The following is a 23,499-nucleotide window of genomic DNA, read 5'->3' on the forward strand; positions in this document are numbered from 1 at the left end:
ACTTTGAAAATGGGTTGAATATTAGATACTATTAAGAAGTTATTGTTAATTTTATTAGGTGTGGGATTGAATTATTTACCACACCCAATAAAGTTAGACAATGTTTGGAGTTTGCTTTAAAATATTCCAGAAACAAAATATGGTGGTAATAGGTGAAACCATACTGACAAATACTGTTAATTACGGAAGCTGGGTGATGGAAGTGTTAGGGCTCATTACGCTGTTTTTTACTTTATGTGCTTGAGAAAAATTCCGTAACTACAAATCAAAGAGGTCTGCTTTCTCTTACTTTGGGTCAAGGTTTAACTGCTACAGTTCAATAAGAATCTCGTTCTGTTTTCTTCTATTTTAAAAAATTCTTCTGATTGGCCTTAGCATCGAAATGAAGAAGCTTATTTGGTGACTTAATGTTGCACAAACATTCCTGTATACACCCTTACTTGTTCCTGGTCAGGTATTGTGCAATAATAATATATCTACATCTCTCTGTACATTTACCCCAGTTCCTGACAGAGCTCCTAAAACCCCAGTAATTTCCTAAGTGACAAGAGGTATGTGAGGTGGGGAGAGGGAGTTGCGGGGGGCGGGAGGAGGTGGCATCTCGTTATATTTGCTTTCTGTCCCCAGTTCCTGTAATTATTCCAGAATTAAAAGGAGCACCTTTTGTTACTCACGACAAAATCCTTTCAACAAAGCTGAATTTGTGTTACTGAGGTTACTTTTGGAAGACCCCGAAGGATGGAGGGGGTGGACCTCTCCATGGACCTCTCCTGCTACGACATGTATTTGCTTAATGGGCTGTGTGGACACTGCAAGGCCCCGACCACTCCTTTACCCAGGCCATTTCTCAGGGTTTATGCAGCTGATAATCACGAGAGATGAAGCTTTCCTACAGCTGCCTATAAAAAAGCAGTGGGTTCCCCAAACTCAGTGTTCCTCGGATGCAACACAACTCCCTACCACAGGTGGAGCACCTCATGGGATCACACAGGGTCTCCCAGGTGGGACTCTGGTGCAAGAGGAGCTAACGAATGTGCTGAGGCTCGGGCTGCTTGCCGTGTCATGAGTAATACAGTCCTGGGTCTCTGACCTAGGAGTCTGGTGTCTTTGCTGGTATACAAGAAAACAGTAACATGCTACCATTTTTTAGCTTATAAGCAGGGTAAAGAGTAGACCTGACAAAACCCAGGAATACTCTCTACCCTTAAATTCCTGGAATATCACACATGTGTGTTCCAAATGAAACACCAATAGTAACATAAATAAAAGCATGATAAATTTCAGTATATTATAGAACTTGAGGCAGACCCTAAATGTGAAAATATAGGAAATACTGAAGAAGAACTCCAAAAGGTGGCAATGGGTGTGGAAAGTGAGGCGAAGGGAATAGGAATGGAAGGAAGAGTCCCTCGTGGGGAGAACTGGGAAACACGGAAGGTTCGAGGCAGACAACAGAGGTCTCCAAAACAAGAGACTTATAATTCATGAAATGGGCAATGGGAACCACTAGGCTTTGGACAGGGAAGTTGTACGATTAAAACTTTGTAAGGGGATGACTAGTCCAAGAGGACTATGCAAAGTGAATTTGGGGGAAGAGGGTCAAAATGGCCTGCCACGAAGAACTGTACCTGCTAAGGTACTGCTAAGGTACTGCTAAGGTACTGCTAAGGAAATGGGAGTCAAGAATACCCAAGGTTTTCGTCCTGTGAGACTGGAAACAGAAATGAAAAAACTGAGTAACTGCTTTGGAGACAGATGTAAGATCAGCTTGGCTTTGGATACAGACAGGGATATTTATGTGGAAGTACTCTCAGCATGATTTTCATCACATTGTTGTAAATACAAATTAAAGCTAGGGGCTGGATAATCACTGGCACAAGGATGATAGCAGCAATTATCAGAAAAGATGCTTTCACCAAAGGAGATGGTTTAAAGGGAAACAGGTGGACACAGAGTTAGTGGCCCAGTCTTGAAAGCATTCCAACAATTACAGGCTGGGAATGGAACCCAGTTATTTCAGGAATGACTTACATGTTAGTAGCTAGAGCCGAACTGAATACACCCCAGAGAGGCAGCACGGGACACTGGACTGTCCTGAACTAAAGGTCACACCCCTTAGTGCAGTATAAAATCGATTTCATATGCTCCCCATAGTAAGGTCATGTATTGTTTCCTGAAACTTCTGTTCTAGATACATACATTGACGATGTGTGTACTGAATTTTGATAAAAACAGGTTTTACAGTGAATACTGAGTCAAAAAAGTTTGAAAAACTTTGGTACAGTGGGCAAGAGCTTTAAGCTCTGGCACGGGCCGGCTGGAGTTTGAATTCAACTTGAAGTAGCCTCACACTGTGTGACTCTGTCCATGTTTCTTCTCTCTCCCCCTCCCCCTCTCCCTTTCTTTTGTGCTTTTTATTTTCAGGTAATTGTAGATTCACATGCAGTTGCGAGAAATAATACAGAGATATCATACACCCTATAATCCAGTTCTCCCGAGATGACACCTTACAAAACTAGGGTACATCATCATAACCAGGGTACTGACATTAAACTACAGTCAAGACACAGATGTTTGCATCAACACAAGGACCCCACAGGAAAATCACATAGCTGTGTGGGATATATATTTAACTATAACCAACATTTTATAGTTAAACCCCCTTCCTTCCAGCCCCTGCCCTCTCCTAACCCTTGGCAACTACTAACCTGTTCTCCATTTCTATGGTTTTCTCATTTCAAAAATACTATATAAATAGAATCATATAGTATCTAACTTTTTAAATTAGCTTTTTTTCACTCAGCATAATTCATTAAAGGTTCATTCAGGTTGTAGCATGTGTCAATAGTCCATTCTTTTTTGTAGCTGAGTAGTATTTCACTGGGAAAGTTTCTTACTCTAGAAGACTTAGTTTTCTCATCTATAAAATAGGGTTTAAAAGATTAAACAAATTCATATATGTTAAGTATTTAGAAATGCTTGGGACATACTAAACACACAAAAATATTAGCTATTAAAATTATTATGGTCTCCCATAAATAAAAGTATTATAATTTACTTAATTTAAAATAAACCTTTATTAAATGACTATACGACATAGCGCTAGAAATAAGACAATCTTTTAAACATATTCCTTCCATTTTTCTAGATGGTGGACATCAAATCTTGACCCAAAAGAAAATAGTGCATCGAACCAGTAAGTAATCCTGATCAGGTAATATTCCATACAGCTATATGATTTTCCTGATTCAAGTAATGTCCCAGTCATTTCAGTGGTCAGAGATGTGCACAGTGACCTGGGTAACTACAGATTCACAGAATCTGTTTACAAGGCTTATAATATGCACAGAAAGGAATTCAATATTTATAGCAAAACTAAAAATATAAACGATGCACTTTTAGTATTACATTGAATCTTCATAATTTTCTAGTGAGTTTCAAAACTCATAGATACAAATTAATGGCATATAATGAGATGAGATGCAAGATAACTGATCACCCTAAGAAGACACTCCGTGTTCTACTGGACAGGAGCTGTAGACACTGAATGTAAAACCAACCATCACTGTAAGAAATCAGCTCACCAGAAAAACCTCAATCTTGCCAAAATTTAAAAAATGAACCAACAAAATCTAACAGTTCAAATCTGTAACTTCCTAGAGTTTGTTATTTTAAAAAGCATTTTTTTCAGGAGCCTGGGAGCTAGTGTTAACACTCCACCTATTAAAACACCAACTGCTATGACATCCATAGAACAGACAAGAAATAGTGGAAACAGGTCAGCATAAGGGCTCCCAAAACAACCCGAGCCTCCACACCCTGTCGGCCTCCCCAGCCAGGGTTTGAAACCAGCATCCTCCCCAGACCCTGAGCTGCTCACGTGTGTTATGTGTAATTCTCCATAATTCAAATTTATTCCTACTACAAGTACTCATTTACAAAAACTCAAAGTTAATAATTTACATAATACATTTACATAATACAGTAAACTTCTGGCATATCACATAACTGAAATGAGACAAAAGCAGAAAATGATATAAAAAAGACAAGGATGAAATAACTCCAAAGTTAACAAATAAAGCCATCTCCCTTCCCCCATTCTGATTGTTTTTTTTAAACTACATTCCAGAAAGCCTTTTCAGTAAACAGGTTCCTGGCCAACATTACCATGGACCCCATGACTAGTAATGTAAGATCATCAAAGTATTGATACAATTCGCATCTTCTGGATTTTCTATGTGCTCCACTGTTACAGCTCATCTTACTTGCCTTTTTGGTTTTACCTATGATAATCACTTACAAAAATGCCAGCAAAAACAGAATGAGAAAGAAGGCTGACCCTCACAGTAGGCTTGATTCTTGCAGTAATACTTTGTATCAAAGAAAAATAGAATTTTACCAGGGTTGAGTCATAGGGAAGAATTCCTTAAGAAAGACAGATTTGTTGGCTTTTCCACAGCCTTTGTCTTTAGTACCTAGTCTATTAAAGAAACTGAAACCTTAAATCTGTCTGGTGCCTGGTAAATAGCAACAGCAGCTAACATGATCGTAAACACTGCTCACTGAACGGATCGATATCCTCCTTCCTCTTCCTTGTCTGTGAACTGTCAATCAACCAGGAACACTGAGTTGTTTTTTCACTGAATCATACATAACTAGTTAGGTTAAAAGCAGAATCAAAGATATAATAAAAATATAGTTTCACTACAGGAAATGAGGTAAGACTCAGGATAATTTACTCATTAAAGTAAAGTGCTGAAGAAACTATTGGGTAGCACTGGAGATACAGAAAACTACTTTAGCTTGGTCTGGTGTGAGCATCTGGTGTGAGCACCCCAGGTCTGATTTGAACACTGAGAAATTTAAGGCAATCTCAGCTCTCAAGGATTTTATCTTTTAACTAGGATGATAAACATACAAGAATTAGAGAAGTAAAAAGACTTCAGCTCCAAGTTCTGCGGGACCTGAGTGAATGAAAAATGAGTGTGGGCGAGAGTGGTCAAGGGGCACCCCCTGGAGCTCTCTTCTAGGGTCCCCCCAACTGAAGGGCGGCACGGATGGGCGGTGGGGAGGGAAAGGCGAGCAAATGCTCTTAGTGGGATGTCTCAGGAACGCGGCAGGAGGCGGCTGTGGGCACTCATGCAGTCGATGAAAAGGACAGATGGGCAGAGCAGTGGATGTGTGTGCGCTGAGGCTGGCGACCTTTAATTGCCCAGGCCAAGTGCAAGAAAGTAAAACGATATAGTAAAGTGGAGCCAAACTTCAACTTCTCTGTTTTTACTTTAAAATGTATAAATCGCCTTGAGCTCCCCCAAATTAAGTGCCAATCACAAAAGAAGCAATTATTGGGTTGGGGAACCTTCATACTTAGAACATGTGTGTGAGTTTTCAAAGTTAATTTGAAGCTTCAGGCACTTAATGTCAGGGGAACCTACAAAGCAGTGCAACATTCCAGACCAGTACTTGAGATCACCACTGTGGGATTCAGAAACACACATACATATAGAAATTAATATGTATATATATAATAAATATGTACATACATTTTCATGAATGATAAAACATTTACATCTTCACAACATATAAATGAAGAAACAGCCACAGAAAAACTATATATTAATCTTGAAACAAAGTCCCTTTTGAACATCATTTAACAAATATTCTAAGGGAGCAATACAAACATAGATTAACGCCACTTTACTTGAAACCACATGGATGTAGATTTTAAATGCAGGACTCTGAGAACCCTAATCCTGTATAAAGTAGCTACACAAAAAATCTGGCAAATATGCTTACTGCTCCAGTTATTGCCCTGGGAAGTAAAACCTGAAGCTGACATTCCCTCTTATGAGAAACAGTAAAACGGTGGTTAGAAAATTTTTTTTAAAAGAAAGCAAGAAAAAAAGCTGAAAGATGCTGGTGTGGCACGCACCTTCTGTATCATCGCGCATTTGCTCCACCAAATCTGTCAAATCCTCCCAAGAGTCTTTGCAAACGGCAAAAAGAAAGGAAAAGAAAGATAAAGTGTCATGCAGGCCAAGAAAGAAAAGTGCTATTAAAAACAAGGGTTCAAAAGGGATAACTGAAAGGGAGATTCCTAGAATTCCTTCCACTTAACCCAGAGATCAACAGTGAAAAGGGCAGGAATACACCCAAGGAGGGACCCGACACTAAGCAGGGGTATCACCTCTATTAAATGTATTGCAAAGCTAAGATTAATAATTTCAAAAGTCTTAATAAAAGGAAACAAAGATTCATATCCCATAAAAAGTAATGCAGATTTTTCCCCACTGAAAATCAAGATTAGGCTCTTTGCATTCTAAGTGTATACAATGTTGATCTCATTCAACATTTATTTTGATCACCTCAGTGAAGCTGAAACACATGTGGAATGTTTTTTTAGACTCAGGACAAGTATCATGATGCAAACTAGTGACTCTTCTTAAAATAACCAAAGAAAAACCTGAGTACCATTCCCAGTTCCCTCTACCCCCGCCCCCCCCGTTTTCCCTTCTCAAAAGCATAGCAAAAGGTGCTGCTTTGCAGACTGACAAAGTGATCACTTATAATTCAATAAATACAGATGCTTATTCTATTGAAAGCATAGTACTCTATAAATTCAGTGTTTTTGTGTGTGGAATATGCCATATGAGGCAAAAGGACAGGAGAGAATGTGAAGATTACAAATATAATAGATATTCCCATCTTAAGGCTAAAAGATCACAATCTATTCTGAACCTATTCATACTTAAGCTCACTAAGTCATGTGACTTTCACAATGTGTAAATACTTAGAAAGTAAAGAGAAGTTCTCAGGACGAAGCATAATAAAAACGAGAAAATGGACAAAGACTATGTTGTTCGTGGTACGCCTTCCTTCTTGAAAAATTTATCACCGAAGCCAGCACAGGGTCTGCAGTGGTAACTTCGCATCATCATCTAGGAAAAGGATTTGTCATTGTCCTACTGTCTCACTTGTCTACTAAACAAGAGTGCTGCAAGGGTACTTTCTCATGTCATATGGTCAGTTATCCCACAAAGATGTACAAAAAAGATACAAATATATAAAAAGTTAAACTTTAAATTCAGAAAACAGGGAAGCAGAGGGGGAGCTAGCAATAATGAGGTGATTAAAGTGGAACTTTCTGGAAACTACACACACGCACATACACACACACACTATTGGTTAGGTCAGACACTGAGGGCTGGTACTATAGAAAGAAGGCAAGCATCTATATCCTATCACACTTACAAGGTTTCCCAACTCAAAAGTCCAGACATTGATGACTGAGAAAACCAAGTACAGGAGTACAGCATCAAGAACCAGGATTAAATTCCTACTTTCATCAACATCCCGAGCAAGTCATTTTATAAGCAGGTAGGAGCGCATGTTGGTTCAGAGAACAGACTTAAGAGCAAGGCGCGTGGGCTGGCATCCCGGCTCCACCCTTCACTGGCTCTCTGGCCTTGGTCAGGCACTTCTCCTTCTCCTCGGCAAGTGTCCCTATCTATAAAGCAGAGAAAAGAACAGCACCTCCCTTATACATGCAGGGTCGTAAATTCACAGGAGTGTAGCCTTTAAACAATCACATCAGTTTGCGCTACAGACATGTCACGTGACCCTGTGAAAGTCAGTAAGGCTTTCCTATTTCACTCTTTATTTTCTTGATCTAGAAACTGTAATTGTCACCTAATGAAATAAAAGTCTACCTCATCAGATGAAAATATAAAGATCCTCCAAGATCCGTGCAGAGCTCTGGAAAGTGAATTTCTAGGTAGGAATGGGTGGTGAGAACAAGGGATCTCTCCAACTCCCCCCCGGCACGTCCCATCTAGAGTACTTTGGTGTTCCATGCAGACATCTTGTTTTCAACACAAAATTTAAAGTTATAAGTGTCGCGGCAATGGAATCATTTTTAAAAGGCCCTCCTCCCCTAAAAGGGGTATTTTCGCCTTTTAAAGTTGTTCTCTACTTTACCGTGGCATGCTCAGGATTTCATTATAATAAAGAATGGGTACCATGCTAAAGGATTTATAAAATAATCTTAAAAATTGTGCCTTCTGGAATATCTTCAAGTTATTAAAACAACAAAAAAGTTTCTAATACAGGAATCGTAGAGGTGAATGGGTGGCACGGACAACCCTGTCTCCTTCCAGAACATTTAATTTTTCTAAAGAGAATACTTTAATGCCTTAAGAATGTTTTGCCTGGTCTAAAAAATATATTAACTTTAATTTTTCACAAATTGCAGAGAGGAGTAATCTGAAGGCTTGTTAGGTGACACAGAAGATAGGACTGGATTAAAATTTTGCTATAGATACTGCACAATTCAGAGTTGTACCCATCAGAATCGTGCCAGATGCGCATCAGTTCTCATTCAGCACACTGACTCACAAGCAAAGGGGCACACAGCTTAGAAATGCCAAGTGGGCTGTCAGTGTGTGTGGTTCACGAGGCTGGTGATGAAACATTGGTACCTCCGTGCCACTCCCAACACTTGGAGTGGAGTGGTCAAAAATGCAGCACCAAACAGACCGTAACCTTATTTTAAGATGCATACGAACAATGACATTTTTTAAAGTCATGAGATAAGAGACAATACTGGAACTGCATAAGGACCTCAAATTAGGAAGCATAGCTTTTTAAGGTTCACCCAACTATTTTCTTGGCTATCTTTCTGTTTCAGGTCTAACAATGAACAGATCAGCAGACTAATTTATACAGCTCTGAAAATATTTAACAAGGTGGCACTGAGAAATGTTTGCTCTCACAGTGATTACAAGGTGATTCAACGATGACAGCAGAGGGGTCTGGCAGACGGGGCCCCGGCTCTCACACTGAGACAGACCTGGGTTGATGGGGCCTCTGCTCGAACAAGGCCCTGGGCCCTGGAGAGTCAGTTCTTTTCTGTTTCGGTGAGGAACTGGCTGCAGCTATTTCCCTCTTGAGAAGCAGCACTTGAATGGGCTCCAAGTACCTCTTCATCATTTACCGACGTGTGGTTGTGAGATCTCTCTTCTCCCTCGCACGTTCTCTCTACAGGAGTATTATTACTACAGACGACAGGAATTTAGAGACAAATGTAACCAAGCTACACTGTTGCCTTAAGGCTAGGTGTCTTTTATTTAGAGTGGTACTTCTTTTACAAGTTTAGGACAGTTTCTTGAGGGAAAGCCTTCCTGAAGCCCCAGTGAGATATGACAAATAACTCTTTGAAGGACTTTGTGAAAATAAAAGCTAACAAATTCAAAGTACGTAGCACATCATAAGTACTCAATGTCAACTTGACCAGTTACAAGGCCCCAATGTAGCCCTACACTCAAATCTGGCTACAAACTGGCTTCCTCTGTTTGCCATAATTATCCAAAGAAAACAGAGAGAACAGGATTAAAAAATACTAAATTAAATATTAAACACAGGGAAAAAATAAGTCAGTGTTGACCACATGACAAACTTAATAGCTAAGATACTGTTAAACTAACAATAATATAATCAGCTTGGTAATGTGATAAAAATTAACAAAGGAGCTGTCAAGCTACTTTAAAAAAATTCCCAGAGGTCCTGTTCTAACAAACCACTAATTTAGTCCAGGGTCTGTCTTCTCCCCATAGTATAATAAATAAAAAAATACCAGCAAAGAAATACAATGGTCCTAGAAAAAGTAACACTGTTATTCTGCTATTGTGATCTGTAATAAGAAATACATATTTGGTTTTCGTCCCCAGTCCCTGAAGAAAGGGCCCCTGAAATTCCTGTAAATCCCTGAGTGATAACAGCACAAGTAGCATCTTCTGCCTGAATGAGACGATTATGGGTGAGTCCTGAATGTTTCCTGGCAGGGGGCTAGCCCCCCAAATGCCCAAGCCATCCTTAGGAGCTTGGAACTGTCAGTCTGCCCCCACTTCTCCAGAAAGGAGAGGGGGACTGGAAATGGAGTTTATGACTGAGCTTGCCTACGGGAGGAAGCCTCCATAAAATCTCATCTGTGTGGGGTTCCAAAGCTTTCAGGTTCTGGGAGGGTGACCTACCCTGATTCCACAGGGACAGAAGATCTCCTGCACTTGAGACCCTCCCAGACCTCACCCTGTGTGTCTCTTCACCTGGCTGTTCATCTGTCCTTTAATCAACTGGAAAATGTAAATGTTTCCTTCAGTTCTGTGAGCTGTTCTAACAAATAATCAAATTCAAGGGGGAGGGTGTCACAAGTTCTGATTTGTAGCCAAGGACAAAAGTTGTGAATAATCTGGGGGCCTACTGCTATTGATGGTCATTTGAAGTGGGGGGCAGTGTCATGGGACTAAACCCCCAACCTGTGGGATCTGCTGTTATCTCCAGGGAGAGTCAGAATTGAGTTAAATTGTAAGACGTCCAGCTGGTGCTGCAGAATCGCTTGGTGTTGGAAAACCCCCCACACACTGGGTGAGTGGAGTGTCAGAAGTGAAGTGTTCTGTGTCTCTGTGTGAAAGGAAAGGAGAAAGACACGGGAGTAAATCTGTAGGTTTTTTCAATGTAGTTATGGACATTTAATATTTACTGAGCACATATGGTGAACAAAGAGCTTTCCTAAGGCAGTTAGTATGCACAGAAGTTACAAAGATAAAATGTTCAGACACTGTTCCGAGAAGAACTAGGCAACTATGACACAAGGTGAAACGGGACTGGTATTGGAGAGATGAGACAACATAAAGTAGATTCCTAAGGCAGGTGAGCAGAGGCTAGAGACACTGGAAGGCTAGGGAGGACAGGGACAGAGGGGGACGAGGGGATAAGGAAAGAGGACCCCTCGTTGGTATACCCTTTGTCCTCTTGCCACAGTGGCTGCACTGGAAGGGACAATGCCCCTGATACTCCTCAAGTGGGGTCAAGACCTTATGGGACTCTCACGTGAAATGCAGTACTTCTAACACGCACCCTAAGTTTTACAGCTCTAGGGGAAAGAGAAAACAAACCTCAGCAGTCTTTTCTTAAATCTTAGCAATCTTAGAAAAGCGAAATTTCTACTGTACATTAACAGTAAAACTCATTCTCTTCTGCTTTGGACATTGTCACCAGCTTCAAGAAAAAAAAAGAACAGATGTAATAGTATCATGCAGTTTGCAGTTGCTCAGTCAACCGTCCTAGAAACCACACTGTTTCCTCTGGAAAGTTCAGATTTTAATACAGTGTGAAAAACCACAACCAAGTGCAGCAGTGAAAGACAGACAGGAGTTGCAAAGAAGTGGCCTATGTGAAAGTTCATCACGATACCATGCTCTTAACATTAAAAAAAAATGTTCATGGCAGCTTGGAAATGTAAACAAAGATTAAAACACATTGCTATTTGACCCAGAAATTGCACTTCCACAAATGAAAAAGTGGTAAAGTGTTCAAGCTATAAGCATGACGATGTGCCCAAACTGTCTGTGGTAGCCAAATTCAGAAGCCACCCAAACATCTGTGATAAAGGAGTCAAAGACATTATGTCACATCCAAATACTGAAGACATAAGCAAGGTGATACAGATTTATATTCACTGATGTGGAAAGACAATGCACAGGAAGAAAGGCAGGTCACACAACACAGGTATGGTGTGATTTTACATGTACAAAACTACATACGCTTGTAAGTGAACTCTGTGTATACATTAAAAAAAGATGATTACTAAATCTTGTCATGGTTATAGATAGGTGCTATCATTTTTGTGCTATTTTGCATTTTATACTTTAAAAAACACCTTTATTTATTTATTTTAAGAGAGAGGAGAAGGGAGGAAGAAAGAGAGGGAGAGAAACACCAACTGGTTTGCCTTTTTTACATGCCCCAACCAGGGACTGACCCTGCAGCCCAGGCATGTGCCCTGACTGGGCATCAAACCAGTGCCCTTTTGCTTTGTGAGACAACACCTAACAAAGAGCCACACCAGTCAGGGCTATTTTGTATCTTGTATCTTGTACTTTTCTGTATCCTGTAACACTTACAGTTTTTCTATAACTCTAAAAATAAAATTGTTTTCATTAAAATACATACATAACAATATTAAATATATTTCCAAAAGAATCCAATTATTGTCAACACTGACACAAACACTTCATTTTGGGAATCTTTAATTGCGATGAAAAACAAGTAATTACTTAAGGGCCATTTGGCAACAAGTCTGCTTCCCTGTTTCTCAATACTTTTGCTTCTGGCTCATCAAATCCACCTATGTGTTCTCTGGAAAAGTTCAGAGAGCAAAAATTGTAAGGGAACAGATTTATATTCACTCCCCTGTACTCAAAAGCAACTTCGCAGGGGTCATGGTAGACTAGTAGGGGATGGAGGAAGCAGAATGGAAAACCATGCCCCGTTACACACTCCACTTTCCCCTAAAAAAGAGGCACTACCACAACTCTGAAACTATTCAGAATCACAACTGAAGAGCAGAAAATACTGTGGGTGACTCAAATGACAGCAATTGCCCTCTTTCCAGCTGTGTCTCACAGGTACCCAGGCTTGGGAATCCGACAACTGGAATTCCAATCTGAGCTCCAACATTGAGTAGCGGTTATCTAATCTTGTACACCATTCACCTTTGAATGAGCATAAATATGTCTGGGATTAGTTTAGGACAGATGACCTTCTGGTGTTGGAAGCTGATAACCCAAGCAGAGTTAAAGTGAACTCCAGTAAGAGAGGCACAAATTAAAGAGGAAAGTAAAAGCTCTGTTCTAAGAAGGTCCAGAAAAGGCTCACCAGCAGAAAGACAGTAAGGCACCATGATCAATGACGGTGCGCGAAAACAGACACCAACGCAGGGGCAGGAAGGAGGCAGGAAAACTGAAAGTAGACCTCGGGTGGGGAGGAGACAGCTGATCCTGGAGAGAGCATGTTAGGTGAGGTCTGCTCAGAGGCACCAGGCAGCTCTCATGTGGTTTTAAGTATAAGCCAGGGTGCAAATGCCACTCTACTAGCATGTCTTTCCCTGTTTTAGGATTTTATAAAATCCCAGAGGCAGGTGGGTAAAACTTACCTTGACAGGGTGTCTAGCTATGCTACTCCTGGAGCGGAACAAGAAGGAATGAACCTTGTTCAAAGAACTTTGCCCAGTGGGCGTCTGAGATGGAATCAAAAGCTACAACCTTGCTCTGAGAAGTTCACAAAGACTGCCTTGAACACACAGAATCACAACTCAGAGAACTTGACAGTGAAGTTACAGGCTAACTGGGCTGGTGGCAACAAATGTTCCAGTAATCTCACCAAGGGCAGGTGACAAAGGAGATGTGCCATATCGAAAGCAATAAAAAGGATTCCCGATGACTCAGGTTTTATTTTCTGAACTCTTGGGAGAAGAATAAATCAAACGCTGTACCGACTACATCTAAGTGTGGACACTGCGGGTCACCACGTACACTGCACGCAGCATTTGGACAACTTTGAAAACAAAGCCAGGCAGTCAGGAAACGTGGGCCCGTGACCTGAAAGACAAATATCTACCAGAAATGTTAAAAAATTATGTTGGAAGTCGAATGTAAAGTAGCAAGACAGTGAAGCAGTCAGGAAACACAGGCACCACTTCTGAGCGTCCGACCGCTCCTGCTCGTGGGTGTGTGGAACGCTGTCGCAGGAGGTGCTCAGTAAACGGGGCAGAGGGGCGGATGACTGTCCACCTACAGTTTCCATAACGCCTTTTTCTTTTAAAAACTTGCATTTTTCCTGACTATACTAACATATGAGTATGCTCTTGTAGAATATTTGGAAGACATAAAGAAGTACAGAGCATCATAAAAATCACCTGTAGTCCCTGTCCAGAAATAGTCACTTTTTACATTTTGGTACACTCTACCTCACTTGTGTGCATGTGCAGCCATGCCAACGAATTACAGTCAGAGTGTGCATGTGGCTTGGGAGACAGCTTTTAAAACTTACTGTGTTCTAAAAATTCTCCTATACCACTAAATACTCTTCCTCAACACCATTTTTAGTGCTTTTTATACTGGCGTTCTATGGTTTATTGAACAATTTGCCTGGTAGGCTATTTAAGTTGCTTTTAGGATTCTGCTATAATACAACATAATACTATGATAAATACTATGATATTTAGGCAAACTTTCCCCCATTTCTCTGATTATTTCCTTAGAAGTCTGGTATAATCACTGGGAATTTTTTAAGGTTTTTTAAACTAGGATTTTTAAAAATTTATTTTTAGAGAGAGGGGAAGGGAAGAAAGAAGGAGGGAAAAACATCAACTCGTGGGCCCAACTAGGAGACTGGCTCACAACCCAGGTCTGTGCCCTGAGTGGGAATCAAACAGGTGACCTTTTGGCTTGTGGGATGACACCCAACCCACTGAGCCACACCAGTCAAGGTAATTTTTTAAGGTTCTTGACTCATACTGATAAAGCAATTTCCAAAAAGGCTATACCAACATATGTTCCACTAGCTGAGCCCTGATCTGAGTCTTCTCATAGTTTCATCAGCACTCAGTATTATTCATGAATTCTTTAAACAAATTATATTATACTAAACTGCTGTTTTCTTAACAAGATACAGTATATCTAGAATATGAGATAAGTGATTAAAAAGAAAGAAAACATTTAAAACCTAGAAACCATAAATTGTGTGCAGTAGGGGGAGATTTTCTAATAATCTTTTCTTTTAAAATGAATTATTTACTGGGGTTATGGGGCACTACTGAGTTCATCTAAAGTATGCCGGATATCTACCATGAACAGTACACGGCACCGTGAGGCCTTCTGAAGAGGAATCACATAGATTAAAAGATATGTCACGGGAGACGATTCCAAGCGCACTGAATCGCACAACACAGACAGTTCCCAAGGACTCAGGAGACGAGGGCATGGGACTGACTGTCAGAGAAGGTCTGTGGAGGAAGGGTGTCAAGGGTTCGTTCTTCTTCCTGATTCAACGTCAGCATGAGACCCTCAGGAGGGAGTAGAGTAACAGGAATAATCAGGGTGTTGGTGAAGTACAGAATCACAGCTGGCAGAGGTAGATACTGAAAAGGAGTTTGAAAAACTTTAGAGAAGCAAGATCCCCCCAAAGGGCACAGGAATGCTTGGCTAAAGAGTAAGAATTTCATTTAGTTACTACCTCAAACAGTCCATAATCACAAACACTGCTGCTACCACAAACAGTTTTCCACATCACTTTTCATGTCTGCTTGAGGAACATTTTGAATATAGCACGCAAAGTCCTGTCGGTTTCAACAGTGTGCCATCTTTGCTGTGTGGCAGTATCTGAACCACTGTGTACATATTTTCACACACTTTATCAGTGGAAAGAAGAAAAGAAAAATAAGTGCATTAAAAGCAAAATCTCCAAGGATTGATGGCAATCACTAAGCAAGGACCCCATTTGGATGCTCACTGGCCAATTCTGTGTTCAACTGTGTATAAAACTGCGGGAAATATGTCACCAGAGACTGAGAAGAAGACCTTTTCATTACACAAAAGTCTATTGTTGCACTCGTGTTCAGTGAATTCTGGTGCAGGGCTGCTACGCCACGGGCTGGACCACGGCTACCTGGGGTTAATTCCCAGCTCTGCCACTTACTGTGCATCCTCGAATGTTGACTTGAGCATTACAGTACGTACTTATTGTCTTAGTAAAAGAAATACATGCTGCTTATTGAAAAGATAAGGTATGGTTCATACATAAAGAACTGAAAACAGGAAGTCTAATCACAAATTTATGTTACTGATATTCAATATTAAGACTAATAGTTATTTTATTTTGCTCTTAATTGGTAGAAATGATTCTTATTAAGCTTTATATGATTTAATAGATCCATATTTCATTAAAGTACAGAAATAAATGCACACACATACTAAACTTACTCACTGTTAAAACACTTCACATTTTAATGTTAAAAAATTAACAATGTGCACACCCAGAAGAGAGGAAAAATCAAATATCCCTAACATTTTGTCCCTAGTAGAACATGTGATCAAAGAGGTGAAAATTTAATGGAAAGAAAATTTGGAAAGGGGCTGAAAATACACACTGTAGACCTTGGGCTGTGGCAGGCACCCGGGTCTTTCTGCTAGTGCTGCCTTCCCACCTCCCCACCTCCCCCCCCCCACGGCCTGCAGTCAATGCCCAGGCAGCTCCTGCTCAGTCAAGGCTGCAACTGGAGATCTTCCCTGAGCTCCCTCAGATAAGATTTCTGGTTCTCTAGCCTTGCCCTGCAAGGATTACCACCGTCATTGTCTGAAGTGGTAACTTCACCCCTACTCATGGACAAGACCCTCTGCATCTCTGAATAGCTGGTTGGTTACCTGGATGCTTTCTTCGGCTGTTAAGTTTCAGAACACGCACAAGTGTTGAAAAACATCACTAGAATTCCATACAATGAGAATTCCATACAATGACAGTACTGTTTAAAATAGCCCTGAGGGATGAAAATATATTTTCTGATGGCTACCAAGAGTCATTTAGCAAATGCCTCAATTTGTGTATTTTGTTTTAAAAAGTATTCCCATTCATTTTAAAAGTCATGCAATGTGAAATAGTCCCTTAATTACAAAACCTAATGTGTCACTGCCAGAAATTCTTCTGAATGATTTAGTACTTTGAGTATGTATATATTTGTTTCTTAAGTAAGATTCCTGAGTGAGCAACAGTGAGCAGTTTGGTTCATGCAAGCATTTGTGATGGTGCTGTTTGAATGCATGGAGAAATCTGTGACAGAAAGTGTTTAACGGCTACAGCCTAAACCATGAATGGTGCACACAGGGACCCAGCTGGCTCACTAGGCTGAACCTCAGGACCCAGCATAGAAGGCATGAGTGGGTACTACAATATATACTGAAAGAAGGGATGATACTCTTATGACTTCCATGATAAAAACTGCATTACTCTTTTTTCTCTGGTGGCTCTAAAGAAGACTAAGGATCCTTCCCCCACAAAAGAACGCACAGATATAAGATTTTACATATAATTTTTAGGATCATGGATCCCAGGAATAAAAGCCCTGCACTAGACTGTAGTGAAGTTTCTTGGTAAACAGCCATTTGGCTCTACCTACCAAAATGCCCACTGGGATGTTCACTTTTTTCATGAAAACATGTGCAGTCCCAGGCAGCCTGGAGTTATACACATGCAGTGATATTAATGAGAACAAGTATCCTAGTAAATATCACTGGAGTTACCTCAGCACCGACACTTCCCACCAGTCACTGAATAACAAATGCCTTTCACTTCATCTGCAAGGGATTTTTCCTTGCTTAGATGCTATCAGTACAGTATTCCTTGTTGAATGGAAAAAACCCAATGCCAAATCTGCACATATACTGTCCTTTGGGAAAAGTGATCACTCTTTGAAATCCATGTCCCGGTTCCTGAGAAACAGAGTTGTCCTTTGGCAACTAAGTTGTTCACACGCTGCATAGCAAGTGGCCTCTGACATCTTTGTTTCATCTCTCTACCTCGATGGTGGACTCGGGCAAGGGCTGTCTTTCTCAGTCCCTAGAACCAGACTTTGCCTCAAGGGATGCCCAGTGAGTATCTCCGATTAACGGACAGACCAAAACACATGCCTCGTGTGCAGTGCCGTAGTAGTAATACTGCATTCACAGATGTTTCATGTAAGCTCTCTCTTTACACACTGCAGTACAAATGCCAGATATGCTAAATGAACACTAGAACAAAATGCAACTACCAGGGAAAACTGTGGAGTCATGCAATAACAACACGTGTGAAGTCAGCCACCACATACGGTTCTCTAACCCTCAAGTCAAAGGCATAAGGACGTGAGCAAAGGTTCTCTTCTCAATGTGTATGTCCAATATTTTAGTTCTTCATTGTCTGTCTCTTATTATCTGTATTTGAGAAGGAAGTTTTCTAAGTCAAAAAAGCTAATTTCAAAGCTTAGAGTTTTCTTTGTAACAAAACGGTATATTTTACTCTGTTAAACTGGTCATCTTGCATTACCTCTCAATATTGGATTCCCCATCTTTTTTTAAAATTTATAATATTTTTTAAAAAGATTTTATTTATTTATCTTTAGAGGGGAAGGGAAGGAGAGAAGGAGAGAAATATTAATGTATGGTTGCCTCTCGAGAGTCCCCTGCTGGGCACTAGCCTGCAACCCAGGCATGTGCCCTGACTGGGAATCGAACTGTGATCGTGTGGTTCGCGGGCCCGAGCTCAATCCACTGAGCTACACCAGCCAGGGATTCCCCATCTTTAAAAGAAGGTTAATAGGAAAACAAGTATTTCTTAATAACAGAGTTTTACTTTTAACCAATTATTTTCTTGTTTATAGAAGTCCAATGCTAAAATATGAATTTAAGCTACTAATGTTTACCATAAGACTGTTTCAGAAGGTTAGATAAAAAAATAAATATATATTAAAATGGTAATCTATTTAGGAATCTGGCTTAAACTGTTGCACTTCAAACTACTGCTCCATGAATAACTATTACACAAATAACTAATGTTCATAGGATGCTTTACATTAATTATCTCATTTAATCCTCTTAACTTACTATCAGCTCAGCCAGCTGACCTTGCATTGTTTGAAATGCACTCTCCCTATCCGCTTGGCAATCACCTAGTTACCACACAAGGTCCAGCCCAAGTCCCCAAGTTACTGGATGAAGCCTTTCTGCCTTCCTGACCTGACCTCCAAAGCTGGTTTTACAGTGTAAGTTCATTTCCTCTCCCTTGTAATCAATCCTAGGCTTTTGTCTTTAGGGAAAATCTCCTTATAATTTGCTCCTGATTTTCAAAAAATTGTATGTTAAAAAAAAAAAGAAGAAGACAGAGATAACCTCCTTGACCAACAATAACCACTAAAATAACAAAGTCAATGTTTTCATTGCCATGTATTTTAGGGTTAAGCTGGGCAGGAACCCTGTTTTCAGAAAACAAAAGTTAGAAACAATAAAACTTCTCCTGCCGAGGCTACATCTATATTATCGTTTTAAGAGGGTACATCATGCTTTGTTGCCTACTTTCTCTTGTGGAAGTCAGGAGTCCCCACTGTAGGACTTTTGTGTGCAGGTGTCCTTCCCTCTGTGGATGGGCTAGGAAGGGTTCTATGAATACTCCTGTGTGTCCAGACACTCGGAGCTCTCTGTGGTCAGTAAGGAGAGATGCACATTATCCCTGGCCTGGTGACCACCACTTAAATGCTGACAGCTGAATTAAACCTAGCAACTGTCACTGATAGTAATATTAAAGCAGACATTTCCTGAGTCCAAGTGACTGGTTTACACATCCAGATTTAGCCAGTGGAGCAAGGAAATAAAGGCGTGTAAAGGATCACTTGGTTTCCTAGATTAATAAAGCTACAGAGGCTTTCCTGGGCCTGGGCTTCCTTCTAGTATTTCCATTTCTATCCATGTGAAATTCTTGCTTCTCTTGCCAGATTTAAGGCAGAATTCTAAAATTCATTATCAGCATTTCTCTCTTTTCCACCACATCCTCTCTAGTTGGTTCTAAGGGGTTGGGAACTTCTCATTTGTCTGTTTTCCTTAATCAAAAGATGAGTCATTTAGAGCATAGGTTGCAAGCCCTCATAAATTTTGTCCAAGTTTCCTCATTACAAATGCTCACACAAACTGAATGGCTCACTTTCGCTCACTCATAGGAAACTTGCTCAAAAAACAAATATATACTCAAATTACTAAAATTGGTCAAAACTATTTTTGAGACACTGCTACCCTGGATTTTACAATTAAGGTAGTATTTCATATTGTGTGAGTTTCAAAATGGATAGGAATATGCAAATTGAGTCACTTGCTAAAAGACTTCTTGGTAGCCTGCTAAAAATGCACTTTTCATCCCTAAAGTTTGTTTTAAACAGTACTGTCACTGTGTGGAATTGAAGCTGATGTCTTTTAACACTTATGCACATTCTAAAATTTAGAGCCATAAGTGTCCAATTGACAAACCAGTTGTTCAAAGATGCAGAAAGTCTTAAAATAAAACTATTTAAGCATTACCCTTACAGACATACTCCAAATCAGACTGCTTTGCATTCTGTGATGGAAACCCTCTCTAATATTTACTCAAGGATAAGTCTAACTGGGAAAGTAAAATTCTTATCAGATACAATGGTGAAATCTGAGTCACGATAAGATTGCAAGGCAAGGTCAAGGGCAAGGAATCACCTTTTCCTAATGAAATCTGCTATGTACAATTTACTTTCTGCCCTGTTTTGCAGATGACATGCCTAAACATCAGGAGGATGTTTATGAAAAGTTTATCTCATATGTAAGCATTTATGTCTTCATTGTTTTAATGATACAGAACAAACACTAGCTAAGAGGCACTACACAAAAAAACCCAAAATAATTAGGAACTATGAGTCAAATTAATTCTCTTCCTTATGGTATTATTAAAATTAAGGGGTAGAAGCTGAAAACCTCTCACAATTTAGGGAGGTTCCAGGAGAAAATGACAAGTCAAGAGACCACATAGGTCTCAAAGACACTGACAGCAGAAATTTCAAATAGGTCATCACAGTTACCCTAAATAACTTACAAAAAAGCAATGGCCAAAAGATCCCATGGGTAGGGATTACCTTATTAATCGTGTTTAACCTTTTCAGGCATTATGCTTTTTTAAGACTCCATATGCAAAACTGCTTTCTCATCTAACCTAATAATCCATATTATTAAAGAAACAATAAAAATATTTTTCTGGATATCAGAGCCTGTTTAATATATCCTGATATGATGCCCCTCGAGGGTTTTAACTGTATCCTGCACTATTATAATCATGCTGTCTTAACTTGCTCTATTAAGAGTCTCTGCAATTTCTGTGATAGTTTAGTATATAACCAAAATTAATAGCCTTTTCATTATCGATTCGGGTCAGATGTGGTAAGTGACCTCAAACGTTCTCTTTAGAGGCTTAAAGACAAAGAACTCTACACCAGCACCGGCATGTCTTAAAAGGATACCTCAGGGTGGGCAGGGAAAATATTTGGTTCCCAGTAAAGTAGAGGAGGGGAACTGGGTGGCAGGCAAGGAAGGGAGGTTTCCGGGTTGTTAGCAGTTTACATGCATGGGTTCTTCCTACCTGGCCCTGGCCCTCCCCGCCTGCCACAACAATGAGGTTGCTGGAGGGACGCTAGAGGACGGGGTCTGACCATACCTTCGTGGGTAGGCTCTGGGTCAGGCGTAAGTGAGATGTCATCCAGCTCTCTCAGGCAGAGCCATTCTCCATCCATAGACACTCGGAATTTGCAAAGGTAGATGGTCTCCATGGCAGCCTGTGTGATCTTGTCTGTGGTGGGGGTTGGCATATCGGTCGGAGGCGTCAAAGCAGACATGATGACTCAGCTGGGACCCCAACACACACACACACACACAAACACACACACCCAACAAAAATAAATAAAACCACCTCACCAACAATCCCCAAATCCAAAGCTCTGGAACAAAGCTCTTAAGGGGTTGGGAGGTTAAAAAACCACACACACACAAGGAAAAATATGTTTTAAGAACCACCTATTCAAGATAAACAATTCTCTACTATCTTTTCTCATAGACAGTTCCTACCACACAGCAAAATAAAATGATGCTTGTCGTCTCCCAGCTTCTCGCCTTTTATCTTCCCTTCCCAACCCCCTTCTTATTCAGCTGATCTATAGGCTTCAAATCCTGCACAGCTGAAGCCACCTTAGCTGGCTTCAAAAAAACTGGCCTCTGCATGTATAAGTGAAAAATCCTTCTTTGCAGCAAAAAAAATACAAAAGAAAAAAAATGAACAAAAAATAAACCAATATTTTCAATTTAGCTTAAAAAAAAAAATCCTCAACGGCAGAAACCACTTCCAGAATCAGCTCAGATGAGCTGGGATGCTGAGTTCTGATGGGATTGGCTGTGCGCAGTGAGCAGGGTGGTGACCAAAATGGCTGACTAATGAACTGAACTGAAAATCCAGGCTCATGTGACCAGCTGCTCTGAGCGCAGAGCGAGCAATTCCCAGGATGCTTTATAGATGTTGCTGATGCAGGGAGAACAATTAGGCTGCTCTCTCTCTCTCTTGCTCTCTCTCTCTCCCTCTCTCATCCCGCACAACCCACTTCCAGACTGTGCTAGTCAAACTGTGATCAGACATAACACAGCGCACATATCCTCATCGATTCCTCTCACTTCGGGATAAAGGAGCTGGATAACAGGAGGACGACACTGGGCAATACTCCATAGCGAAGATGGCAAAAGAGGCAGTTAGATTCATTTAACAATGAATCTATCTTTTATCCTTATATATGTCATTTAGCTATTAAAATGATTTACTCTGCTAAAGGTGGTGTTTTAAGAAAAGATAAAACAGATTTTCAATTTAAATATTATACTCTCAGGCATTTGTAATTTCCTTCTCCAAAGTACAAAAACCTGACATTTCAGACTTGACAGAAATGCAAGAAAAAAATCTCCTGAATTTAAAAAAGTAAAATCCTGATTAAATACCAACTTCACCCCTATTGATGTTGCTGTATTTACCAAGTTTCTGTATTAAGCATGTTTTGTGTTTCTAATCAGAAGATAAAACTATATTATATTTTAAAAATACTCTCATTCCTTAACATTCTGAAGGCACATTTTCCTATTAAATAAGCCAACCAATTCACCCCCCCCCCACATATCTATATTATTCAAGGAGATATTTATATTTTGCTTTCTGAGCTACAAAAATAACAAAAAGATAAGGGCTGATAAAGATTTTTAAAATATTTTGAATTGCCCTGGCTGGTGTAGCTCAGTGGATTGAGCGTGGGCCTGTGAAGCAAAGGGTTGCTGGTTCGATTCCCAGTCAGGGCCCATGCCTGGGTTGCAGGCCAAGTCCCCAGTAGGGGATACATAAGAGGCAACTACACACTGATGTTTCTCTCCCACTTTCTCCTTCCCTTCCCCTATCTCTAAAAATAAATAAAATATTTAAAAATTAAAAAATATATATTTTGAATCATTGAAAACAAGTTTTTGTTTTTCCTAATTAAGGGTCTGGTTATAAAGGAGAACATACAACTTAAAGAAATATATCACTGGATGATTTATTCCATTCTAGAGGTTTCTTATTAGAGGGATACCTTTATTAATTTCTGAAAACTAAAATAATATTCATTTTTCTTTTTTTTAAAATATATTTTATTGATTATACCATTACAGTTGTTCCATTCCCCCCCTTCAATCCCTTCCACCCGCACCCTCCCTCCCCCACCATTCTTCCCCCCTTAGTTTATAACCACGTGTCTCAAGTTCTTTGGCTTCTATATTTCCCCCACTATTCTCGCCCCCCCCCCCCTATCTATTTTCTACCTACCCTCTATGCTATTTTCTGTGCCTTCTCCCCCCTTCTCCCCCTCCCACCCCCCTATTTCTAACCCTCCATGTGTTCTTCATTTCTATGGTTCCACTCCTGATCTAGCTGTCCTCTTGGTTTGCTTTTGTTTTAGGTGTGGTTGTTAATAACTGTGTGTTTGCTGTCCTTTCACTGTTCATATTTTTCATCTTCTTTTTCTTATATAAGTCCCTTTAGCATTTCATATAATAAGGGCTTGGT

At 40.1% G+C, this 23,499-nt stretch overlaps 1 protein-coding gene across 10 annotated transcripts in view; it reads right to left on the minus strand.

Moving 5' to 3' along the window:
* Positions 1-23,499, minus strand: part of RUFY3 (RUN and FYVE domain containing 3) — a 72,647-nt gene that overhangs the window by 35,139 nt on the left and 14,009 nt on the right. The window contains exons 1-2 of one of the 10 annotated variants that reach the window (XM_037063453.1): positions 21,085-21,868; positions 5,933-5,986 (exon numbers count right to left, since the gene is read on the minus strand). The exons of 5 other annotated variants lie outside the window; for them this stretch is intronic. In XM_037063453.1, the coding sequence (XP_036919348.1) occupies positions 5,933-5,986; positions 21,085-21,262 (232 nt within the window). In that variant the 5' untranslated portion in view covers positions 21,263-21,868. Of the gene's footprint in view, positions 1-5,932; positions 5,987-12,988; positions 13,010-21,084; positions 21,869-23,499 lie in introns of those variants that run through there. 4 more of the 10 variants (XM_037063460.1, XM_037063454.1, XM_037063456.1 and 1 more) reach the window with 4 other exon arrangements.

This window comes from Sturnira hondurensis, unplaced genomic scaffold (assembly GCF_014824575.4).
Source record: "Sturnira hondurensis isolate 20B ecotype Veracruz unplaced genomic scaffold, ASM1482457v3 Scaffold0014584, whole genome shotgun sequence".
Classification (NCBI taxonomy): Eukaryota; Metazoa; Chordata; class Mammalia; order Chiroptera; family Phyllostomidae; genus Sturnira; species Sturnira hondurensis.